The 27,568-nt window shown below is 34.9% G+C and overlaps 1 protein-coding gene across 14 annotated transcripts in view; it reads right to left on the reverse strand.

Annotated features, from left to right (window-relative positions):
• TMEM161B (transmembrane protein 161B) overlaps positions 1-27,568 on the reverse strand; it is a 75,132-nt gene that overhangs the window by 14,143 nt on the left and 33,421 nt on the right. For 10 of the 14 annotated variants that reach the window (XM_003123774.5, XM_013994974.2, XM_021084525.1 and 7 more), the window contains 3 exons: positions 24,388-24,471; positions 21,708-21,805; positions 18,048-18,204 (listed from right to left, as the gene is read on the reverse strand). In XM_003123774.5, coding sequence (XP_003123822.3) covers positions 18,048-18,204; positions 21,708-21,805; positions 24,388-24,471 — 339 coding nt within the window. The remainder of the gene's footprint in view (positions 1-18,047; positions 18,205-21,707; positions 21,806-24,387; positions 24,472-27,568) is intronic. The other 4 variants (XM_021084523.1, XM_021084526.1, XM_021084527.1 and 1 more) reach the window with 1 other exon arrangement.

Genomic DNA, 27,568 nt, shown 5'->3' on the forward strand with positions numbered 1-27,568 from the left:
AACTCAGAACACATGGGGCAAGGACAAGGTCCTTGCTCCTTAAAAGGAAGCTGTCCTTTGATGCTTATTTAAAATACTTTAAGGAGTTCCCATTGCGGCTCAGTGGAAACGAATGTGACTAGCACACATGAGGACACAGGTTCGATACCTGGCCTCACTCAGAAGGTTAAGGAACCAGCAATGCCTTGAGCTGTGGTGTAGGTTGCAGATGAGGCTTGGATCTGGTGTCGCCTTGGCTGTGGCATAAGCCAGCAGCTACAGCTCCGATTCCACCCCTAGCCTGGGAGCTCCATATGCCTCGGGTGCTTTATCACCTTCAAATTGACTTACTTAGGGTTGGTGCCTGTTGCTAGAGCAGCTGGGATCCCACATCTATATCCAGTATCCTAGGTAGAATCCTAATAGAGAACAGGTACTAATTATATTAACATATTTTCTTCTTTCTGTCTCCGTCTCTCTCTCTTTTTAGGACCACACCTACGGTGTGGGTTGAATCGAAGCTGTAGCCACTAACCTACACCACAGCCACAGCAACATCAGATCCGATACATATCTGCAACCTACACCACAGCTCAGGGCAACACCAGATCCTTAACCCACTGAGCCGAGATCAGGGAACGAACCTGCATCCTCATGGATACTAGTCAGATTCATTTCTGCTGAGCCATGACAGGAACTCTAGTAGTCTGGCATTAATTCTATGCTTTAATGGTAAATAGACCTTTTGAAGGATGAAATAAAAACTATTTCTCTGGGACAACATACTCAAAGTAAAAATCAATCAATATAGAAAAAGTTTTAGACTAAGAACTGTTTTTAATCAGTGGTAATACACAAATTATTTATCACTCGGGGTCATATATTTAAAGGATTTTCTAAGTTTTATAAAGGCTTAGGCTTTGTTTTCTTAAAACTTATTTAGAAGAGAGCCCCACCTTTAAATGTCAAGAAAATATGAAACACAAGAATAGCTCATCTTTATACACCTATTCCCAAGGCAACCAGGCCCTCAGAAGTGTGTGATGGGGAAGTAGTACCTCCTGTAGTCAGGCACCTCATTTTTCAGTGAGTATCATCCCGTTTTCTGACTTTCATTATTCTCATCTTAGTTAATGCCACTCTAGTTTATCTCCCTTTCACACAAATCTGTTTTTTCTCAAATACCATGATTCAAGATAAATACTTGCTCAAATTTGTTTCCTAATTACTTATTAGCAATAGCATTATTTTCTCTGGAAAAAAAAAATGTGGTCCTATATGTTAATTATAAACCAAATCAGCTTTTACAGGTTAATGGGAGGAGGAAATGTCATCTATAGCACTGTTTCTCTTCCAAAAAAAAAAAAAAAAAATTATTTCCAAGCATCTCAATATAATCTACATGCAAGTTGGAAGTATTATCTAAAAATTTCTGTACTAGGAATTTATTTCAACTTTTTAATATATTTCTTCACAGACTACAATGATATTACTTATAATACTACATTCTATACATAAAGTACCTGATTTTCTTTCAAGACAAGATAAAACCAAATCATGAAAAGCAAGACAACCTCTGAAGTTTTTGATTGATGCAAAAAATAAAACTAATCAACAAGCAAATTTCATTGGTTTACAACTATTTCCCCCACCACAGACTCAGCATACTGACAAAAGGTTATCTTGCTTAATTTAGCTCTGCAGTACTCTGGTAATAGAACAATATACAGATATCAGAAATACAACTAAAGTTAAAACAGCTAATCCGTATAATAAGACATGTCAGTTTTTCTATGATACTGAGCACTAGGGGAAAAGGGAAGCTAAATTATTTTTATAATGAGGTAAATAAATCCTCAAGTCTTATACATCTGCAAATCGAACAATCTCTGCAAATTACAGTAAGAACTTAAAGAGTAATATTTACATCCCAGTTCTGACTTTGTAATTCAGAATTCTGTGATATTTCCATGTGTTATTCCTTCAAAATTCTTTCTAAACCCACCTAACATTATTGTATAAGTTTTCCCTAAACGTAGTTATCAATCCTCTTCTTATTTTGGCTAACAGCTACTAAATCATTTATAAGCAATAAGAGAATACTCCAACACTGCACAAGTTGGCATGATTCTATAATATTAAGCTTAAGGAGGACTGTCAAATTGATAGGATATCAACTTCAATTAAAGTGATTAATGGGGCTTTAACAAAGCACATTTTGTTTCTACATCATTTTAAGATGTAATGCCAATTAAAAAAACTCTTCTATAACTTAACCACTATCTATATCCTACCGTTATTTTTTTCTCCTTTCCTATAAGAATATTGTTATTTCAGAGTTTTTTGCATTTATACTGACACATCAAAGGCACTGGTAATCTCAGTTGCTTAAAGAAAAGGCTTTCCAGGGAGAAAATTAGGAAGACCACGTATCCAGGACAGAATACTGACAGAAATCACAAGTCTCCACCTAGGGGAGATAAAGGCAGGGCCTGCCCCACCATGCAAACCCATCCCATTCACCTGGGTGAAAATATGTTGTTTGTAATGAAAGATGCTTCTAAGAGGAGTCAGCTGTGTGTGCAGGCAGGAAAAAAAGTTTACAAAGTATAATTCTAAACCATCTTGTATAATCTAAACTCTTAGAATAGTTTTCTAATTAACCAAAGTAATAAATACATTGTAGTTTAAATTTATATTGACTTCTCAACAGTTCAATCAATAAAGAAAAACTACGAAGTTAAGATGTCCCTGCTCAAACTTCCTAACTTCTCCTTATAGGAGAAAGAACATTATAAAAATCTTTTACACAATTATTTTATTTTATTCTGTCTTTTTGCCATTTTTTGGGCATCTCTCACGGCATATGGAGGTTCCCAGGCTAGGGGATGAATCAGAGCTGTAGCCACCGACCTTTGCCAGAGCACAACCACGCGGGATCCGAGCTGCATCTGCAACCTACACCACAGCTCACAGCAATGCTGGATCGTTAACCCACTGAGCAAGGGCAGGGATCGAACCTGCAACCTCATGGTTCCTAGTCGGATTCGTTAACCACTGTGCCACGACGGGAACTCCTACACAATTATTTTAAAAATTATTTTATTTTTAAAGTATAATCTGATTATACTTATGATTAATAAGTGATATTAACCACTTTAGTAAGAGATGAAGCCAGGTGAGAAAGCAAATAACAAAAGGGAAAATAAAAAACCCTGATTTTTAAATAAAGGACCATTGGAGCTTTTCTCCATAATATTATTTTTCTTGTAATGAAGCAGCATACCGTTTTCTAAGACAGCAAGATAAGAAGAATTCTACAAGTCTTAAAAAAAAAACTTCATCAAACTTTCAGTATTTAAGATGGAGTTTTAGGAAACACAAAACAATGCTTGAGTGCTGATAAGATTCTAGAATATAGATACTCAAAACTTTGCTCTCCAAGATATTCAGAATCCCATGATCCTTACTCATTTACCTCTTTTCCAAAACTTAAACAGAAAAGAAACAAAGCTAGTGGTTCATTTTATTAATATCAAACATGACATGCTCATCTCTCTCGGCATTCTAAGGAAGAATTTATGTATTAGGAGATAATAAGGAAAAGGGAATGATATTGAAAAACAAAACATAAAAACTCCAAAATAACAAATGTTTTTGATATCTAGTGATGATCCCTCTCATTGTCTGAAAGCCCCAAGCCCAGGCTGGAAAAACACTGCTTAATTTTTAATGGAAATGGATATTCAAGTCTACAAAGAGACAATTTTCCAACTCCCTCATTTCCACTAAGAAGCAAAATAACATCTTTAGCCACAAATGATATCAAATGACCAAAATGAAATTTCCCAAAGATTACTCCTACTGCCAAACTCTGTTACCACGGAATTACCAAATAAATTACAAAATATGTCGACACTAAAGAAAAAAACAAAACAAAACAAAAAAAAACAAACAGATGTAACCAAACCCAAGGGTGAAGTATAATCTTTATCTCATTAACACTTTAATATAATCCTATACCACGAATACCTAAAATGCTATAATCCATCCTCAATAACCAACTATTTATTGAGCCCCATACCAGAACAAAACCTTCCCATCACCCACAATGTAAACACACATACAATATTCTGATATGTAATACTATGATCTGATATGCCCATATGTTAAAGTTTTCATTCAACAGTCCCCAAACCGCCACTTAAATGAGAATAGTATATTTACCATTTCCTCGATGTAACAGTTATACTGTCTTGGATCATAACCTATTACCTGACCTACTCTCTTTCCTTCCTAAAAATTTTACATATACAAATAGATACACATATTTTATTCAGATATCTATACATATGAGATAGCTATTTTATAAAGGTGAATAAAGATAAATTCATCTTTGAAACAAACAGGATGCTATAAGGAATGGTTAGAATATCAAAAATAAGATCAGAAATTAAAAATGGAAAGGCAAATAAATTTTAAAAAATAAATTTGAAAGATAAAGTTGAGGAAAAGTTCCATATCATATAGCAGAAAGGGTGATAATATTAGATGATCAATCTAGGAAGTATAAAATCTAACAAAAGTGAGGGACAGAGAAAGAGAACAGGGGATGGGAAGATAACAGAAGAGACTCAGAGATGTAACAATCTCCAAACTCGAAATTCCAAACTGAAAGAGTCTACCAAAAGGCTAGCACAGAGAACGAAAAAAAGATTGTCAGCAAGGTACAGGATCATAAACCTTCCAAAACCAAACAAGTAACAAGATGACTATAAAAATTTTCTGAAAAGAAAAATAAAGCAAAACCAGTTATGCGCAAAAGATTAAATATCATGACATTGTATGTTTTGTCTTTTTTGCCTTTTCTAGGGCCACTCCCACGGCATATGGAGGTTCCCAGGCTAGGGGTCAAATAGGAGCTGTAGCCGATGGCCTACGCCAGAGCCACAGCAAGGCAGGATCCGAGCCATGTCTGCAACCTATACCACAGCTCACGGCAACGCCGGATCCTTCACCCACTGAGCAAGGCCAGGGATCGAACCCGCAACCTCATGGTTCCTAGTCGGATTCGCTAACCACCGAGCCACGATGGGAACTCCGACACTGTACTTTTTAACAGCAACTTTTGATATTGAGGACAACGGAGCAATGTCTTCAAAATTATGAAGAAAAATATCAACAACCTAGAATTCACTATCCAACCAAAATACTAATCAAATAAATGAGAGCAAAGAATTAGATACTTTGAAAACTGTAAAGTCTAAAACTGGTCACCTTACATGTCCACTTCAGCAGAAAGCTCCACCAAAATATTTGAACAAACAACGAAAGAGAAAAACACTGATTTCTGGAAGTGGGAAATTAAACTAGGGAGAAAGCAAAGGCAATTCCTAGGGTGATAATAAAAATAAGTCCCAGGATGACGATTGTGTAGTAGGCCTGAAGGTCAACTAGTCAAAATGAAAACCAGAAAACGGAGGTCTCAAGGATTATATGGAGGTGGGAATGGAAGGGAAGAGGAACTAACACAAATTATGTGACCTTGTGAAATACTGAAAAGATAATGGAGTTAATAACAGACACAATGAAAAAAAATCAGTAAATTTTTTAAAACCATTAATAAAAAAATGCAAAAGAAGCCATAATACTTTATAATCCTCATATGTGAACAATATTTATATAAGTATAAAATCACTGAATATTTCAGCAAAAATTGTAAAGTTCCTACATTAAGATCACAAAGAAGAGCACAGAGAATGACAGTTTAAGAAATATTTTCAATTACTGTAAGTGATGAATTAAGAGTCAGTAGTGTAAGTATTATATTTAGAAATATGAAGATTTCTTAGAGCCAGAATAAACAGGTCAAACAAGACCAGAAGAAATGGAAAAAGGGTAAGGAATGGGGATTCTTGGTTTTTAATGCAACACTTTTAGTACATTTCATCTAATTAACAATGTATACATATTATTTAATAAAAGTTAACATTTTGGAAAATTCAATCTAGATTTTAATAAAATCTTGATCTACAATGTACCCCAACTCTGGAAAAAAGTACATTATGCCCTAGAGCTTAACAGAATCTAAACTACACACAAATACACAGTGTAAAGCACATATGCACTGAGATTACCTTATGTCCTATGAATTCAAATGGAGTAAAATATTGATGATTGGAGTTCCCGTCATGGCTCAGTGGTTAACAAATCCGACTAGGAACGATAAGGTTGCATGTTTGATCCCTGCTCAGTGGCTGAAGGATCCAGCATTGCTGTGAGCTGTGGTGTAGGTCGCAGATGTGGCTTGGATCCCATGTTGTTGTGGCTCTGGTGCAGGCCGGCGGCTACAGCTCCAATTAGACCCCTAGCCTGGGAACCTCCATGTGCTGCAGGTGCGGCCCCTACAAAAGTAAAAAAAAAAAAAAAAAATTTGACGATTAACATTAACTAACTGTTGGCAATGTTTTCCCATGCTTGTGTAACACTATCATAAAAAAAAAAAGATTTCAATATAGTCTAAGTTCTTCACTGGCAAAGACCTGATATACATATATAAACCAAGTACTTAACCTACTTTGTAGAGAGGTAAATAGGCAGCTTTTCTAAGTTATTCATTCCCTACACAATAGGAAAAAAAATGTGAGTATTTTCCAGCAATAATCCTTAAGTTTATTTCTGGTCAAGAAAAGATGAGCCAAAAAGACTCACGCAAAGGTTTGCTGAGCCAAGAAGAGTCATGCAAAGGTTTGCTGAACCGATCGAAGTCTACTTTGGGATTTTATTTGCAGAAGCTTCATTATGTTTCAACTCAAAATCTAACTCTTTCTCTACCAAATTTTTATAGCAATGTGTATTTATTCAATTAATATATAATAGATCCAAACAGTAATATGCAATAGTAGACTAAACAAAACCCCCCTAAAAGACAGATCCCATTTAGTTCCTCATTGACCACTATAATAACTTTATTTTGAGATCACTTTAGAGACTTTACTACTAGCTAAGATACTAACAAAGTTTCTTGTTAAGACACATCAAATTTCTCTAATACTTAAATAACAGATTGTTTCTAAATAAGTCCTTTTACTCTCTAATGCCATGAATATGCTTATTTGCAACATTATTCACTCAGAAAAATAAATAATAAACTACACCCAAAATACTACAGGAATGACTTTCAAAATAAAATCTACCTAAGAGTCATTTCCTTTGACTCTGATCTTTTTTCATAAATTGTCCACAATTTCCAAGTAAAATTAGTTATTTTTAACCCTTTTGTCCACAAATACAACCTGATAACATAAATAACATCATAATACCAAAATTGGGCTTCTATATTTAAAAACATGTATAACAAAAAAACACTTACTAGGTAAAAAGATAACATTTATTTATGTATGACTTAACGAAAACAATGGCTAAGTACCCTTACCTGAGTAAATGCTTCCCACTACTTTTATCTCACTCTAGTACTACTTTAATAGATCAATCTGTACATTACAATCATAAAGAACATTACACTAGTAAATATCCAAAACAATAAATGCAAAGCCACTGATGCTTTTCTTTTAATAATTTCCCCCCTTGTTAATTATTAACCCCTCAGTGCTAGCTCAATGGACCACCTACTTTAAGTGTTAGGTTATTTTGTTTTATATTATTAAATCTCAACCCCTGAAATAAAGAGAACAGGGATGGAATAGCTTTTTTTCTGCCATGTGGCTGACATTTTTAAAGTTCTAATTTAATGTCAGTATTTTTCACAACTGGAATTAGGCCTTAATTTATAGATGCAGATACAAAAATTACAACAGAAAAAAAAAATCAAGGACAGGTGGGAAGATTTACTCAGGAAGAAGTATTTTAAATATACTTATCTTCAAGCTGGAGATAAGAGCTTTCAAAGGGTAAAGAGGCTTAATTTTTAGTTCTAAAAATGGCAAAAATTTCTCTCATCTAGGACAACAACTCGTTAATAACATACACATATCAAGCACCACTATGTTTTAACTTAGTTTATACTTACACGGCTTTAAGGATCTAATTCTCAGATTAAGAAAATGTCTTCTATACCTAACATCTTGAAAATATTCAACGATATCTTACAAATGCTCTTTTGAGATGGAAAGTAAATACAAGGACCACTTTCGGATAAGAAATGTTGCTATTTCTGTTTTCTGCAAATACACAAATTTAACATATAGTATCCTAAAGAATAAACAGAGGTTTTCATAGCGGTTTCTTGAAAATTTTTCACAAACTGTATGATTACCTTTTTAAAAACAGGTCACATTTCCCCTCAACTACACAATTTCCATGTAAAGTGAAGAGGTTTTCTACTCTGTGAAAAATTCTATTGTTTTTGCAACCTCTATAAATTAAAAAAAAAAGTCCCTAATGTTTTTTCCTAGTCAAATGACTAAACTTCTCACATCCATTTTTCCGTAAGAGAAAGCAACCAATATACTTAAAACAGGAGTTCCCATCATGGCTCAGCAGAAATGAATCTCACTAGCATCCATGAAGACTGAAGGTTCAATCCCTGACCTCGCTCAGTGAGTGGGGGATCCAATATTGCGGTGAGGTGTGGTATAGGGTGCAGACTCGGCTAGGATCTGACGTTGCTGTGGCTGTGGTGTGGGCCAGCGGCTATAGCTGCGATTCCATCCCTAGCCTAGGAACCTCTATATGCCTGAGGTGTGGCCCTAAAAAGATAAACAAAAAACAAAAACAAAAAAATACTTAAATTACATTATACTTTGCAATCTCACTACAAAGAAATCTAGAAACTATACCAAGAATCTGCTAAGTACAGACAACAAAAACTAATAATTAAATAGAGTAATCCTTATGAGCTATCAAATAAAATCCTTTTTAAAAATTATCCAATCCTGTCTTCAAATGTTAAAAAAAATTGGATAATTTTTAATTAAAACATTTTTTCATATTTTTTTAGAGATGAAGGTTCAATTACTTTATTTTGTTTAAAGAAAAAATAAACAGGGCAGCGCCTCCTTGCCTGCCCACTTGCATCTCTCTCAAGCATCCTATCTTAATAAACCTATTTATTTACCTATCAAAAATAAAAAGGAAGAAACAGAACCTAAAATTCTCTCAGGTATAAGCCAAAAACTATTATTCAAATTTAAAACCCGTCCCACAAAAATGCTTGTAGCCAGCCTCAACCTAACCAGACTGTGGAAACGATGGCCATAGTTTTTAAAGCACAAAAACGTAGGCTTTATTTTGAAATAAAAGCAAACAAACAATTAACTAATCTTCTGGATTAAAATGAAGCATATCAATGAAGGTTATTCATATTTTTTAGATTCAGAAGGAAAATTATCATTTTCTAGTTAAAAGAAAAAGTCATAATTATAAATTAATAAAAACAGTCCTATCTCACAAGTTAGTTCCCTATGTAATGCTACATTTCTGACCTGAAAGGTGACTAATTTGGTAGCATTAACATCACAGAAGATCTCCAAAAGTTTGTTAGAGAATCAAGTTTTGATGCAACATACAACATAGAAATTTTTAAGACAAAACAGGTACCTTGGCTCAGATTCAAAAGCTTTGACTCTGTTCCTTTCTCACTAGGAAAAGTGATATGTAGTTCACTTTAGGATTTAGTGTTTCATTTTTCTTATTAATCTAAAGCAGAACATTTTTTGTAAATAATAATTTACAATTGTTTAGAAGAGGTGACTTAAGTTGTGCTACTTTGCTGTACTTGTCTATTTCCTACAGCAAACAAATACAGCATTTAATATTCAGGCCTACAATTTACAAATATACATATAGAACTCAATATTAAAAATAGAAGACCTTAGAACTTATTTCAGTTTAAACCAGTCACAACTTTTGCTCTGTATAAAATTTGCATGTCTATCAACCAAGGTAAATTAAAAATTTTAAACACAGCCTAAAAAACATATATAATAGGGCTTTGTATCTTAAACCATCCACATTGTAAAATACAAGCACTGTGGAAATGTGACTAATGATCCAGTCCTTTAACCAAATATAATGAGACTACTGAAAAGCTTTATCATCCTTTGTAGAATAGCTTTCTTCTCACTCAAATTCACGTAATTGACTCAATATTACCCTGTGATACAGCCTATTCATAAGCTTATTCATAAGAAAAGCTTCCTTAAAAAAATCCATAAATTGTAAAATATTTTAATTTTTAAAAGTTTCACTTCCACTAAAGGATCTCTAGATTTTTAACAAACACCATTTTTACCTTTTCACTTTTCTCTCATTCATAAATGAAAACAGTACGCTTCATATCATAAAATCAGAAGACATTTCTCCAATGACTCTAAGATTTTATGGGCTACCATACAGAAAAGACAATTACAACTGCTCCATCCTCATTATAAGGCTCTGTTGACCCTTTATCTTTGATATACCATGTAACTTGGCATAAATGGAACTGGTACATACAGACTTGGACAAATAGGTGGTGAGAATTACAAATAGGCAGGAGAGTAGAGCTGAGAATTAGTTTGGGTTGAGGAGTGAGACAAGGCAGATGTGATAGCTTAGGTACATGCACAACTCAGGTGAAGCAGAATGAAGAGCTGATGACAGGGATGGGTCAGTTTTTTAGGTCCCAGGGTTCAAAATTTTAGTGTCACACACTTTAAAAAGTCATTCTTGTACTTTTAAAACTTTCAAGATTCTGTAAAAATTGTAACTGTTGTCTAACACAAGTATGTCAAATAAAACTGATTGGGATGGGGGCGGAGGCATGGGGTGGGCAATAAATGACCACAAAAATAAAATAATTTTCTTCCCCACTTTGAAGTGAACCAATTGTTTAAGTTATACGTGTCTAATTTGGGGACCATTTTAACAAAGGACATTTCATCAGTAACAACCGCTGAGAATTTCTGAATCAACTGATATACGTGTGACTCTGAATTAAGTGGAGCCATTGTCCTACATAATCCATGGGGACATGTGTTTGACTAATAAGTAGGCACATACAATAAGAAAATAAAGACAAGCCAGAGAGAGGTCACTGCAGCTAGACTGTTCATAGGGTGTGAAAGGCATACCAGATATGTTATAACTAAGATAAAAGTTGGGCCATAAGCAGACTCCTCCTTGGTATTAATCTGGATATCGGGCATTTAATTTCTGTTTCCTGCATGCCACTGAAAGCAGAAGGTCGTTTTTTCACATGCTACAAAGTCTGAGGGAAAATCATGTATCTAAGCATACACACAATTCTACTTTCCTTCTTCTTCCCTATCCTCCTTTGTAAAGAGTCAAAGTTGGCAGAAAATAGCTTGAATTCTAAAGCCCTTCACCACTTTCTGTCTTTGGGGTGGAGAGACAGCCAGCTACTAGATTCCCGCAGGGATGCTATTGTTTGGTGCCTTTCACGAGTGTGCTACTTAAAATTAAGCAGAGCCAGTTCAGTGCTGAAGACTGGGACCTTTGCTCTCACATTATCGGGCATTACTGAGTGAAATGAAAGATAGAATTTTATTCACATAACAAATAATTTGAGTAACAATTAAGAAGTACATTTTCCTAATTTCTCTGGTAAGTAGGTATTAAGCGCTACATTGCATTAAATAAACCTGAGTATCAAGATGTACATTTCTACGTAAACACTATTTTAACACTAGTGTTATCTACAGTTCACAACAAAATGAAACAAAAACAAGAATATCCCATAATAACAATACTTCAGAAGACATGAGAACTCAAAGTATAAAAAATAACAAGACATGTAATCAGCTAGTGCTAATTATCAAGTTAAAATATTCTCAGTGTTTCATATTGATGATGCCTAGGGATGGTCTTTATTCTGACTAAATGATATTTTCACATATTTAATACTGCAGAACTAAATAGTATAATTTTAAATGCTTTAATTTAATTTGCTCTTGAAAGAACTACAACACTGAATATCTGGGGATTTTCTCAACTGACACAAATGATCAATATTTCTACCCAGTATAATAAAAACCTTGTGAAGACGTCAACTCTTAAAGCTTTGTTCTGGCTCTTCCATTCTAAGTTATACCTAAATCAATCCAAAAGAGTCAATAGAGAGATAGCACAGTGGTGTCAAATGTCAAATCAAATCACCTATTTTAAATGGTATCTGCTTATAGCTCTAAAAGACGGTTCAGCAGTCTCTGGTTGAAAATAAAAGATGTAAGATACACATTAACTCTGCTTACTCTCAAAATTTGACTAAATAAAGAAGAAAAAGTCAAACTATTTAAAATAAGTAAAGAGACGACAGTAGAAAAAATGTTTCAACAACATTTTGGATGACATTAAGTAGACGAACAAGTAGTAACTGACTTACGTTTCAGTTTTCTGTACTACACTGGTTCTACAAGGGGAGGAACCCAGTAAGGAAGCCAATCTATTCATAACATATGGTGTACAAGTCAGGAATTGGAGACAGTAGGGACCTCTGAAGAAACAATTGCAAAACGGATGAAAAACAGGGTAACAGGTTGAATGCTATACTAATATAATTAGATTTCCCAGATCATCTGTTTTGACTAATCACAGAGATTAGATGGTGGCTTTTTCCCAACTCTGGCAGAACTCAGAAGAATTCATTTTAAAAGATGTTAAACCAGAGAAGACTGGGCTTGGAATCATCATGCAAAACTCTGGGTGAAAATGAAAAGCTGAAAACAAAGAGCAGGGGGAGGATTCAGAAATGCGTTTAAATTAATATCTGCACACTGAATGTTGAATCTCTGAACATCCTCCTCAATCGCTCTCCTAATACTGGCTGTCAGACTTTACATCCCACAGACGGGAGAATGGACAATTCTCTGGAGAAAATGACAAGCCTGACAACCAGCAAACACTGATATTTAGAGGTTCCCCAAGGATACTGCCAAGTCTCCACTCAATCATCCACTAAAAAGCCCACCAATCAACAAGTTCCAGCCACTTGCACAAAACTTCCAATTTTTAGCACCTCCTTCTTGAATATATACAGAGCATAAGACAGTCACAAACAATCTTTAACAGGACAGCAATTAAAACAAAAAAGGTGGAAAGGGGAGACTCAGAAAATAAACAATGCAATGTGCAAATTTAAACCTAAAAGCTACTAATTTTCTCAAAAATACAAAGTTATTGGAATTCCCATTGTGGCTTAGCAGTAACGCACCTGACTAGTATCCATGAGGACATGGGTTCAATCCCTGGCCCAACTCAGTTGGTTAAGGATTCCATGTTGCCATGAACTGTACTGTAGGTGGCAGATGAGGCTTGGATTCCATGCTGCTGTGGTGTAGGCCTGCGGCTGCAGCTCTAATTAGACCACTGGCCTGGGAACTTCCATATGCGTCAGGTGCAGCCCTAAAAGACTAAAACTAAAACTAAAAAATACAAAGATACTACACATCCATGACACGAGTGTTATGAAAATGGAACTTTCAAAGAAAAAAGTTTTAAAAAAAGTCGATATAAAAATTCAACAGAAGGGTTCAAAGAGAAGATTAAGATAAAAATAAAGTATAAAATACATGAAAAGGAGGAGATAAAAATTAAAGGATCAGTCAAAGAAATCCAACATCTCACTGAAAGGAGTTCCTAAAAAAGACAAGAGAAAACAGAGAATCTTACCAAAGAAATAATATAGTATTTCTGGATAAAAATAGCAGATTTAGCATATCCACCTGCTTTTGGTCTCTCACTAATCCCCACCAAAAGGACAGTAAAAGAATTTGTTTTAAAGTACATAAATGCAGTGAATGAGAAGAGAAACAGCAGTACAAATGTGAAGCTAGAAAGCAGGCAGATAAGTGGTAAACAACTAAACAGAACTAGGGAGCTCAATCAGAAAGTCAAGATGCAACCTGATTATACTGAACTCCCAGAAAGGATAAGGAACTGGTCAGATGCCAAGTAATTATCTACACTGGGATGAAAGGGCAAATATGCGTTGGGAGTATAACATGAGGTATTAAGACCAAGTACTAACAAAAAGAAGTACTTTTAGAAAATAACCAGTTCAAAATGCCCCCCCCCCCGAAAGAAGTCTGAAGATTTATACTTTGGAGAGGATAAAAAAGATGATCTCTTATCCATCAAGATGACAAGATGCTCCAAGCTTCCATTCAGGCTTTTTGTGCCTCACACTTGAATATGAACAGGCTGGAGTTCCCATCATGGTGCAGTGGAAAGGAATCAGGAACCATGAGGTTGTGGGTTTGATCCCTGGCCTCGCTCAGTGGGTTAAGGATCCAGCGCTGCAGTGAGCTGTGGTGTAGGCTGCAGACACAGCTCAGAATTGGTGTTGCTGTGACTGTGGTATAGGCTGGCAGCTGTAGCTCTGATTAGACCCCTAGCCTGGAAACCTCCATATGCCGTGGGTGTGGCCCCAACAGCAAAAATAAATAAATAAATAAATAAATAAATAAATAAATAAAATAACAGGCAAATACAGATCACCAGATCTCAGAGTCTTTAACATGAAAGACAGCAACCAGACCAAAGAAACAAAGCAACTCAAGAGTAAAAAGATACTTAGTAGAAGAAAAAGGTTTATATAATCTATCCATACCTCAAACAGACATGAGAAGACACACTTCCAGGATGGAGGGAGAAACAAAAAAGAAATATTTGAAAATTTGCAATTATAGCAGAAATTAAAAAAATTTTGAAGGGTTGGGGACTCCTAAATAATTAAAATATAACTATAAACATTTTTTGTGAGAAAGAAGCATCTTAGAGAACTACTGTAAGAGATCTAAAATCTGAGCAATGAGCATTCAGAAATAGAGAAAATGAAGAAAAGGCAATCACAAATAAAATAATTCAAGAAAAGTTTCTACAAGTCAAGAACTTGAGTTTCCAGATTGGTGAAATCCCAGCACAACAGATGAAGGATATCCTCAACAAAAGGCATATCATCATAAAATTTCATCATATGAAGTGGCCAAAGACAAGATGGTAAAGGTTCCACATGGGGGGGGGGGAACACATGGATATATGAAAAATCAGCTATCAGAATAGCACCTGAAATTCTTTTTTTTGCTTTTTTAGGGCTGAACTTGTGGCATATGGAAGCTCCCAGGATAGGTGTTGAATCAGAGCTACAGCTGTCGGCCTAGGCCACAGCCATAGCAATGCGGGATCTGAGCCACATCTGCAACCTACACCACAGTTCAGGGAAACACCAGATCCCCAATCCACCGAGCCAGGCCAGGGATCACACCTGTATCCCGCATGCTCATGGACACTAGTCGGATTTGTTTCCATTGCACCACAACAGGAACTCCCAAAAACTGGAATTCTTAAAAAGCAAGAATGAAACTTCAAAGAAAATAAATGCCTTCAAAATTATTAATGATTTTTAATCCTGGAATTCCATTCTTTTTTTTTTTTTCTTTTGTCTTTTTAGGGCCACACCCATGGCATATGGAGATTCCCAGGCTAGGGGTCTAACTGGAGCTGTTGCTGCCGGCCTACTTCACAGCCACTGCAACGCTAGATCCGAGACTCATCTGCGACCTACACCACAGCTCATGGCAACGTTGGATCTTTAACCCACTGAGAAAGGCCAGGATTTGAACCCACAGCCTCATGGTTCCTAGTTGGATTCTTTTCTGCTGCGCCAAGATGGGAACTCCAGAATTTCATTTTTAATTAAGGGATAAATTATTTTCAGGTAGGATGAAAATATTTTCAGGCATGCAAAGTCACAAAATATGCACTCCCACACAACCTTCCTGAATAAATAATGGAAGATATGCTCCCCCAAATTGATGAAGTAAACCAAGTAAGAGGTAGACATGAAGAAAAAGAGCCCCAGGTCAAGAGATGTAAAGGGAATCTCTAAAAAGACAATAATTGGTGGTTCCTGGGGAACAGCTGTGCATCCTTTGGGACGGTTAACCAATCCAGATCAGGGCCTACCTGAGGGCTCCAGAAGAACTCAAGAAGATGAAACTGACATACCACCTGATGCTTCTAAAAATGAGAAGAGTTTGAGGTTGAATTAACAATACGTACAAAGAAAATAATCAAATGAAAATGAAAAAACAAGAATTTATCTGTGAAGAGTGTTTACATGTTCATAACAAATACTGAATATTTTCTTAAAGTATGACATTACTCTAGTTAGAAGATGAGATGAATGGGAAATGATCAATGGTGACAAGCTAAGCAGAGGTGCTAAGTTCTCATTTCCAGAGTGAAACAATAGCTAAAGTCTAAAATTAAAATCAAGCAGTAGGCTTGTATGCATATGGAAATACGAGTACAAACATGAAACAGAAAGGAGGTGGGCTCTAGACAAGTGGATATGTACAACCTTAAAATTAAATAAAAATATTGCCCAGTAGTAAAGGAAATGAGTTTCCAGTTTAAGAGCTAAACCAAGAATTTATCACAGTTAATGATGAAATACCAAAAGGATACTGGTAAAAGAGAAAAAGCTCCTGGAGAGTGAATGTAAGTGGGAGAAGAAGTATATGCAAAGAGGGCACCAATTGCTCAAGAGCTTTTAAAACTCTGAGGAAAAACTAATTCTTTCTTAGAATTTGTACTAAGCCAAAATAGCAACTGAGTACGGGGAAAAAAATAAAGATAACTCAAGCATACAAGATCTCAAACAAAAAAGGTACCACACTTCCTAAAAACACTATAGGAGAACTTGCCAAAAGAAGAGAGTAAACCCAAGAAGAGATGTTATCCAAAAAGAGGCACAGGGAATTCTTAGGAAGAAAATCCCAGGATATTAGGTATGTATCAAGTTTAGAGAAATGAGAGTTCTAAGAGGATATTTCCATGGAAAATAGAATAGAAATGATGTATCTGGCAGCCACTGTAGAAAACAGTATGGAGGTTCCAAAAAAACTAAAAACAGAACTACCATATGATCCAGTAATTCCACTCCTGGATATATATCCAGAGAAAATGAAAACACTAATTTGAAAAGATAGGTGCACCCCAATGTTCAGAGCAGTAATATTTATCAAAGTTGAGATGTGGAAGCAACCCTAATGCCCATCAACGAACAAATGGATAATGGATAAAGAAGCTATGGTGTACACCCACACAATGGAGTATCAGCCAAAAAAAGAATGAAATTCTTCCATTTACAGCAACGTCAATGGACCTAAAGAATATTATGCTTGGTGAAGTCAGAGAAAGACAAACACTATATGACATCATTTATATGTGGAACTAAAAAACACAAACAAATGTAAATGCAAAACAGAAATAGACCCATAGATATAGAAAACAAAACAGTGCTTACCAAAGGGGAGAGGGAAGGAGGAGCAAATTGGGGATATGCAATTAAAAGATAAAAACTACTATACATAAAATAGATAAGCAACAAGGACAGGAATCTACAGCCATTATCTTGAAATAACTTTAAATGGAGTATAATCTGTAAAAATACCAAATCACTATGCTACATATCTGAAATTTATATTATTATAGATCAAATATACTTCAATTTTAAAACAATGTATCTTAACTAGTGAGGTTTTGAATTCTATAGAAGAGTTTAGCTTCTATATAAGAATAATAGGAAATTATTCAAGTAGGGTAAAAGGTACTAAAATGCTTAGCTATAAATAATATATAGGCATATATATATATATATATAATATATAGGTGTAACTAAAAACAACTACTGATTTCAGTAAAAAGTTGTCTCCTTACCATTTAGAAAGAACAGAAGGGAAGCAAAAGGAAGGGAAAGAAAGGTGCAGTAATACCTAAAATTAAGGAAATACTATCATCATAAAATATTTAAACATATGGAAGGCAATCTCCAAAGAAGTATCTAAAAAAGGTAAAAGTGGCTCCTCTATAACATGAGTCAGACAAGAAAGGAAAGGAAGAAAACTGGTATTTTTCCTTGTACCTCACTTTTTAAACTATCTACCACTACTCTGAAAATTTTTTTCAACTAAATAAAGAGAATTTCAACAAAAAAATAATCTAATGATCTAAAATCCTTTAAAATCAGAAACGAGATCTAACAGCATCAGATATAAAAGGAAAACAAATTCATAAATTAATATTAATGATGTTTTGAAGGATACATTGCAAAAGACAAAACAAGTAGGCACCATACTAAGCTGATATTCATTTCCTGTGTGGGCTTCATAAAATTGTAGTAAACTTCAGTTACTAGATAAACAACTGTAGCAGCCACTGTGAAATCCACCAGCCACTGGTATTCTGGAAAGTAATGCAATGCTGAAAAATAGAAGTTTAAGAAAGTTTTACTTCAACTTTAATAAACAACTTAGAGGGATTTATCTATAATTAATTTCAAACAAGTTAGATTTTATTCTATTTCATGATTTGCATTGTAAAGTTTGCAAATATGAGAATCTAAAAATGTAGGACACAGATCAAGAATGTTGGTATCCACAGCAAAATTTTAATATATCATAAATAATTAAAATAAACCTGAAATGAATATCAAAAATTGGTTATGTTGTTAAAAATGTCTTCAAAATGAACTGGTACTTTCTTAGCTGATAAGCTTTACAAAAATTATACATCAAGATTTTTTTAAAAAAGAATCTAAGCTGTAATATTTTAGCTTTAGAATACAACTTATTGTAGAGTACTACAGATTTACTTATATTCATTTCTGTGAAGCAAGAAAGCTGAATGCTCTGTCAGTTATTAACCACACTAATGGAGGACTAGTCATTTTGTACAGATTAAAATAATAAATTGAATAAATATATTTTTATTCTTTCTTCTGCTCCTGCAAGAAAAGCTGATGAAATCCCTGTCATTTTTCCATAAAGCCATACACCTTCAACAAACTATTCCATCCTTATGGGTTAACATTACAATCAGAATTGTCTGAAAGTAAATATGATTCCATCCCCTTTTCTTCTAAGATATCCTGGTTTATTCTGCCAAAGAGTAATCTAAAATAGCAACAACATTTTGTAGAAGGCCTAAAATGGTGGAAATATATCATGTACATAAACATTAATTTCCATTTCTAAGTGGCACATGATAAAATGATCTATATTGCTTTTGGAAAATACTAGTTGTAAAATGTAATACCTGGGGATATTTTTAAATCAGACATGTGCATAAAAAATATTTTAAAAATAAGATACCACTCAAAATAAGACTTATTTAAATATCAAAACAAACTTACTTCTCTATGAGGCAATAGCAAAAACTCCAAATCCTTTCATAATTGGGTAATTTATTTGCTTCAACTTAATGTTCAAGTCATTTTAACTGCTTTATCTTTTTTTGTTGTATAGACTCAATAACGTCTGAATACCAGTTTATTTACCCTAAAGTGCTTGCACGATTTCTATCCTATCCTCTAAACACCCCACTTCCCCTCTAAAAGCTCACTCAGTTGAGCTTTTTAAATAATTTTCTGGAAGGACAGCAGAGAAATGAATGGAACAGATAAATATCTGTTTAATCAAAGATTTTCACTTTTTATTAACAAAAGGTCAAGTAAGTGTTTCAATTCTCCATCCCTGCCCACATTCACACAGGCTTCCACCAGGGAACTCATTCACAGCAAATGGCCAAGTGACATTTAAATGTTCTTACGTTCTTTAAGAGGTTCTGATAATAGACAGTTAATGCAAATTGAGAAACTTTTAAGATAGTTATTGGGATAGCAATTATATATATACACACACACACACACGACAAAAACAAATTATACATATTCTTGCTATAAATTTAAATCAAATATTCTTCATATATGCCTTTCAACAGAACACTGGAATCAAAGGAAAACCTAGGACATCATCAATCCTGATGGTTTGCATTAACTGCCTGAGAGTACCTGAAGTTCAGGCAAAAAACCCTTTACTTCTACCTAAACACATATACAGAATATGCATCATGGACAATTACATAAATATAAACATAAATAAAACATCTCCCGGTTATTCTGATTAACTAGAATGATATTGATGTTATGTGACCTGTTGTTTAACCAGTACCATTTGCAATTAGTTCTCAAAATTGTAAAAGTAAAACAAAATACTGAATAAGCTGAAGCCACCTATCCCTAACTTCAATGTTTTAAGTTTATTAAATAGCCTGATTCTCACTAAATGACTAACCCCGGTCAAGTTTTTAACTCCTCTTAACTAGTTAAAAAAAAAGTCAGTTACAGTTAACTCAGAATTTTGAGGGTGAGTTAATACAAATAAAGTACTTACAACATGTCTGATAAGTACCAGATTTAAACAATTATTAAAGTTAATTAGATGATAATTATTCAATAATCAGTTATTAAAATAACAAAAAGCTGCCTTAGGTATCAGGAAATGTGTATAAATATTATTGTACAAGTAAGCATACATACAGTAATAAAACAAATGTGAAAACTAATTAAAAAGTTCAAGCACTTTCACATGTTTTAAATTTTGCATGAAAGACAGTTCTAAAGAAAAAAAGAGGATGGCATAACCAGTCCTTTTTTATTTTTTATTTTTTTTACCTGCGTCCATGCACGGCATGTTGAAGTCCCCAGGCCAGGGATCAAACCCACACCACAGCAGCTACCCAAGTCGCTAAAGTGATGCTGGATCCTTAACCCACAGTGCCACAAGGGAACTCCAACATAGCCAGTCTTAATGACATGAAACAGCTGATTTATATTGTTCCTCACTGACATTTTCTAGCATATCCTTTCCATATATGTATACATGCACATATAATCTTTATAAATGGAGAATTAACTTTCAAATGTATTGAAGCCACTTTGTATTATAAAATAATTCTATATGAGATGCTAGATGACTCTATTAAGGCTTTGTTGAGGTGGTATGATTTAACCCAAGAAGGACCAAATTAAATGATTCTATACAGCATTACCAGAATTATTTTTTAATGTCTTATTTTAATTCCTCACCTACCATGTAAGCCTTTAGTTCTCAAACCTGGTCAAAATATCAGAACCAAATAGAACATTTTAAAATAATACAAATTCCTAGAACCCACTCTAGATTTACTGAGTTTCTAATGGTAGTTAAGGGGAGTCTTTAAAAATAAAGAGCAGCTTAGGTGATTCTGACATATAGACAGGTTTAAAAACTAATGTTGTAAACAATATCATCTTAGATGACTTTCTCTTCTAGGATTTGAATAATTTCATATAAGTTTTATTTTAAATTTAAAGCATTATAGTTATTATTATTCAATTATAAATACTGATACAAGGAAAAAACTGAATGACTTATTCAGAGACACTCCGTGGATACAAGTAAATCCTGAAAAAGTTTCCTATTCCTAATCTAACTCATTATTCTAAAACCACTTTCCTTTCTACTAAATGTGAGCATGAAGTTGAATTGTTCTAAGTGTAGTAATTTAATACAAATGTACAATGCATCTCTGCAAGTAACAAATAAAAGGAGTAGACTGGAATAGATGGCAATTTAGAATGGAATTTCAGAGAATGAAAACTAACTGTAAACTCAACATAAACAAACTGTATAACAAACTTGTGTAAGTTAGCCTCTTCTGAAAAAAAATGGGAAAAATAAGGCTTAATACAAGCTAGGTGGATAGAAAAATTCAATTCAGATGAAGTCATTTTGAGCTTCTAAGCTCTTAGAAAAATTTCATACTCTGTATAATGGACTTAATTAATCAGAAAAACAAAAAATGTGACAACAATAGATAAAATTACTTTCACTAGCATAACATAAAACTGAGATTTACAGAAACTTTACCCAGATTTCCCTTACCTAAAGTATCCAGTTCTGTAACTGACTTTGTTTCTAGATGGAGATCAATATCCTTTGGAATGGTTAGTGGCTTACTTTCAATGTGACCATTATATTTCCTATAAAAATCAGACAAGTGACACAAAAAACAAGTTACCCTCACTGTTAAAGTGTTTGTATCAAACTAATTATAAATGAGGTTATAAATTTTACAATGAAAAGGAAGAACTTCTAATATTTCATCAAAAAGGAGGTATGGTACTCAAAAGATGTTTTTAAAGGGGAACTACAAAATATGGATGTAAATTATTATGAGAATATATAGATTACCAGGGAAAGGGTTATCTAAACTAGTGATGGCAACAAAACCTTGATTGCTAGTTTAGCATTTCATCCAATTTTTCCTGCTCTCCTGTGACTTAAAGACAGCCTAACATCTCTTTTCTTAGGCACAACAGTAAAAGGAAATGAAGACAAAATGCATTTCACTTTGAAATTACACATACACACATACATACATATAAACAGACTTGTAGCTATAATTAAGTCAGAGATGAAAAAATAAGATTTACGGGCATGAGAAATTCAGAAATGTGAAAGATGAACTCATTTTACTAGGAATCATAGATGGAGGAAAACAGAATTCTTCAGATAAACAAAATCAAACATAAACTGAAAGTAATAAACTAAGTTTCAGTAACAATCATTAAAATACCAACAAATTTGCATTTATTCTTAAATCAATATAAACAGGTAACACCTCAGTAAAAATTTTATTTTATGTCAATAAATGAGATAATAATATGGTTAGGTGGAACAGGACAGCGTTGTTAGTGCAACTTTTTGTAAAGATAAAGCACTTTTAACATACAAAAGTTACTGCAAAATAAGAAAATTACTGGAGTTGCCCAGTGGTTCAGTGTTGTCACTGTTGTGGCTTGAGTTGCTGCTGTGGCACAGGTTCAACCCCTAGCCCAGGAACTCCCACATGCCACAGGTGCGAGCATAAATAAATTTAAAAAATACATAAATCAACTGAAATTTTAAATAAATAAATAACAAAATCATTGACTACAACATATATAATAAGAATTCAAGTGTTTATAAAATAAATACTATATAACTAAGCTTTACAAATGTTGACCATGATACCTATGAAAAGGCACAGGTGGAATTTAAAAAGAAATACTGAAACTAAACACTGACATGGATTAAAATCCTGGCTCTTACTAGTTATGTCAATTTGAGTAACTGTTTTGTTTTGTTTTTTTAATGTAATTTTTGGCTGCCCTGCAGCATATGGAGCTCCCAGGCCAGGGACTGAGGCAGTACTCGTGACTTAAGCCACAGCTGCAGCAACACCTGATCTCTAATCCACTCTGCTGGGCGTCAAACCCTGCATCCCAGTGGCTTCCAAGAGGCCGCAGATCCTGTTGCACCACAGTGGGAGCTCCAAGTAACTCATTTAAATCTTTGGTCAACAGCTTCCTCATTAGTAAAAAATATAAATTAAATTAATACTCAGGGTTACTGAGTGGGCTAAATTAAGACTGTGTAAAGTGTTTTTAAAATTATACCAGGCAGAAATATTTTATTAAAGAACATAACTACTGGAACACAGAGAAGGAGCATTTACATGTAACATTCCAATGAGTTTGAAAGTATATTTGTAGTAAGTGAAAAAATGGTAGCAAGATCAGAAAAACAGCCTCCTCAAATTTCTAATTTCATGCCAATTAATCATTAATGTTTAAAGAATTTTTTAGTACCTATAAATCCATTAGCCTACATTAGTATAATTTTTATGATATACATGAGAAATTAGGTGACAATATGTTGTCACTGACATTTTCTAATATATTAGCACCACAGTTTCAGATCTTAAGAAGTGGTCCCCAGCTAAGGAAACTAAGGTCCATTTAGAGAGGCTAATTAACATGCACTTTCCTTGAAAATTCAATATAAATCAGGATATAAAACTTTAGAGCCAGAAGAATCCTTCAAAATTACTATGTTTGGGCCCTTCTACTTCACAGATGAGGTTTCTGTGGTCCGTTCAGTGAGGTTTATTAGTAGGCAGCTTTCTTCATAAACTTTAAGCATAATATTCAGGGGCCTGAAGAGGACCTAAGAAATTTTATTTCCCACCACGTTTATTTAAAAAATGAGGAAACAGGTAAAGAAAGCAAATGAGTTTGCCCAATATGATCATACTGAGTGGTAGCCAAATTTGGAAAAGTACTATCTTAGGTGATAACATAGGGATGGATGGATCTCCCCCCACTAAACCTCCCTCTCCCGGTTCTTAAGTAAAATAATCACTTTTCTGCTTACGTATTAGATTACTACATATCAGATTTTCTTAGAGGGTGATTCAATTTGTTTTTCTTTTTTTGGCTGCCCCAGGGCATATGCAGTTCTGGGCTAGGATCAGATCCTGGCCAGGTATCTGATCCAAACCACAGCTGCAACCTACACTGAATCCTTAACCCACTGAGCCAAGCCAGGGATTGAATCTGCATCCCAGTGCTCCAGAGACACTGCCAATCCCCAATGTATAGCAGCGGGAACTTCATTTCCTTGGGTTTTGATCTCAGATTTATCAACTGTTTATGGCATAACCAGTAAATGTTCCTTTAACCAAAATATATTTACATAAATTTTGTTATATATGTAAAACAAGCCCCAAAATATAACTTACCTATCTTTTTTGCTTTTCCCTTTTTGCTGCTTTCCTGAAAGAATTCTTAATTCCTCTTCTGTAGGATGTTGATACCATCTCAAACTAAGAAAAAAGTAATTCTTTTAAATAAAGAATTAAAGTCACTAGAATTATTCATTTATTCTACAAATATTTATTGAATTTCCTATTTATGATGACACTGCAGGGAAATAAAAGATAAAAAACTCCCATCTGTAACAGACATTACTTCTTAAGCCTTAATTCAAATCTAGCAAATTTACCAAGCACTTACTAGATGGCAGACCCTGCAATGCTGTTTGTAAGTATTTTTCTTAGAACTTACGGTGTATTAACATAGATACTAAGATGATACTGGCTAACTTTAACAATAAATGGCGTGAATTTTGCAGGCAAGCAGGCAGAAGCACATTAGAATTCTCTACCCATCTTTCATTCACACAGAAAGAACTGATTTGTCTTAAAAAGAGAGTCCTCTGAATGGCCTCAAAACTATCAGTTTTGTTTTCCTTTCTTTTCTTCCTCTAATTTAGCTGGAGAATTTTCACACTTCAGGTGTATAAGAATTTGAGTAAAGTGCTGTATTTACAAAACTCTTTAATCTTGGCTATATCTAACCCTCTTCAGTTAGGGCTCCAACTGGTTGTATTTACATCCATCACTCAGTCAAAACATCCATGAGTCATTTTTTTCCTTTCCAAGCCCCTACCTACCCATTCTAAATTTCCTGTCTCATCTGAACGTCCTATCTGCCAGCCACCTAAGTTTGATATTTGGGTTCTACATTCAACATGCCCTTTCCACATGTTATCATCAATTCTGTTCTTTAACTCTTAAAATTCTAAACTTGCCTACTCCCCTAAAAGGTCCTCAAAAGTTTAGCATATCTTCCTCTCTAGCTCTGACTATGGCAAAACTCTCTAAATGGTTCCTTTCCTTTCCCCTGGACTCTCTCCTAAATGCATTCTGATCCCACCTTTATTTTTCCATAATGCAAATCTTATCAAGATACATGCTGGATTAAATCCTTTCCAAGACTCCTCAGAGGGTAAAGCAGTGAGTAAGGCAGCTAGGCAAGGACTTTGACCAAAGTCTTGCTGTTATAAAAAAAGAAACAGACACCTAGTTGATAAGAGTTACCAAGTTTTTCAACCATAAAAATCTAATTTTTTTTTTTTTGTCTTTTTGCCATTTCTTGGGCTGCTTCTGTGGCACATGGAGGTTCCCAGGTTAGGGGTCAAATCGGGGCTGTAGCCACCGGCCTATGCCAGAGCCACAGCAACGCGGGATCCAAGCCGTGTCTGCAACCTACACCACAGCTCATGGCAACGCCAGATCGTTAACCCACTGAGCAAGGGCAGGGATGGAACCCGCAACCTCATGGTTCCTAGTCGGATTCGTTAACCACTGCGCCACGACAGGAACTCCAAAATCTAAATTTTTTAAGTGAAATACCCTAATTTAAAAAAAAATGCCACTGCCTATTTGCTGTTTTTAAAAATACTGCCAAACTGGGGCGTTCCCGTTGTGACTCAGCGGTAAGAAACTCTACTAGTATCCATGAGGATGTGGGTTCAATCCCTGGCCTCGTTCAGTGGGTTAAGGATCCAGTCTTGCTGTGTAGGTCGCAGACTGCTCAGATCTCGCATTGCTGTGGCTGTGGCATAGACTGGCAGCTGCAGCTCCAATTCAACCCCCTAGCCTAGGAATTCCCATGTCACAGATGAGTCCCTAAAAAATAAGAGGAAAAAAAAATACTGCCAAACTGGCGGTCTGAGTTGTGACTGCATATTTAATGATATAAAGAAATTATTGTTAAAAATTTTAGCTGTAATATTGTCATTATAGTAATTTTGTAGAAGCAATATTTCATAGATACATACTAAAATATCTATGAATGAAATAATAACATTTGCTACAAAATGTTATTGGAGGAAAGGAGAGAAAAAAGGGTGTATAGATGAAACGAACTGTCCACCAGCCATGGAGATGAGTACATCGGAGCTCATCATATTCATTATGAATTCTTGATATTATTCTCTCTCCTCTTTGTATGTATTTGAAAGTTTGTATTGGAGTTCCCGCAGTGGAAACAAATCCAACTAGGAATGATGAGGTTGCAGGTTCGATCCTTGGCCTCGCTCAGTGGGTTAAGGATCAGGCATTGCCATGAGCTGTGGTGTAGGTTGCAGATGAGGCTCAGATCTGGCGTTGCTGTGGCTCTGGTGTAGGCTAGCAGCAACAGCTCTGATTAGCCTGGAAACCTCCATGTGCCACAGGTGCGGCCCTAAAAAGACAAAAGACAAAAAAAAGTTTGCATTAAAACTAAAACATACCTTACAAGGCCAAATAAAAGGTTTGTGACCACCTATTTTCACAGCCTTTCACGTCTGACTACTGTCTACTTCACCAGACTCACCTTCAAGAATTCCCTTTTTGAACATGACATTCTATATAGACTAAATGACATTTATTCCACAAATTCTTTCACCCCTTGGCATCTTTGCATATATTCTTCTCTCTGCTTGTAAACACCTACGCCCCTACTGAGAAGCTCCTAATTTACCTCTGACACTTTATAAAGCAGTCTCTCTGTGGTTTAATAAAGAATACATCTGATCATTGTCCTCACTTCTTAGCACAGAGCTTCAAACACTCTCGGAATTTTCTGAGTGAAAAGAATGTGGACCTCCAGATAGCTCCAAGATGGAGGATGGTCATCAGAAATACCAACCGTGTGATTAGAGTTGGAATTTTCAGCCACCTGACCTCTAGGAAGGGGAAGGGAGCTGAAGATTAAGTTTAATCATATAGTGAATGATTTAAAATCATACTTATGTAATGAAACTTCATAAAATCTTTGGACACAGAAACTAGGAGAGCTTCCTAGCTATTTAATACTGAAGTTCCTGGAGGGTGACATGCCCTTACTCAACAGAGAGAAGACATGGAAACTCTGTGATCCTTCCCAAACCATACCTGTGTGTAATCTTTACAATAAAAGTATAATCACTACACTTTCCTGAGTTTGCTGTTCTAGGGAATTACTTAACCTGAGGGGGTAACGGAAATGCCCTAATATGTAGCCAGTAGCTGGGTGTCATAAGCCTAGGGACTCCAAGAACTTGCAGCTGGCATCCGAAGCCTGGGCATTTTTATGGAGGACTTTGCCTTTAATCTC

The sequence above is a fragment of the Sus scrofa genome, chromosome 2, assembly GCF_000003025.6.
Source record: "Sus scrofa isolate TJ Tabasco breed Duroc chromosome 2, Sscrofa11.1, whole genome shotgun sequence".
NCBI classification, from domain to species: Eukaryota; Metazoa; Chordata; class Mammalia; order Artiodactyla; family Suidae; genus Sus; species Sus scrofa.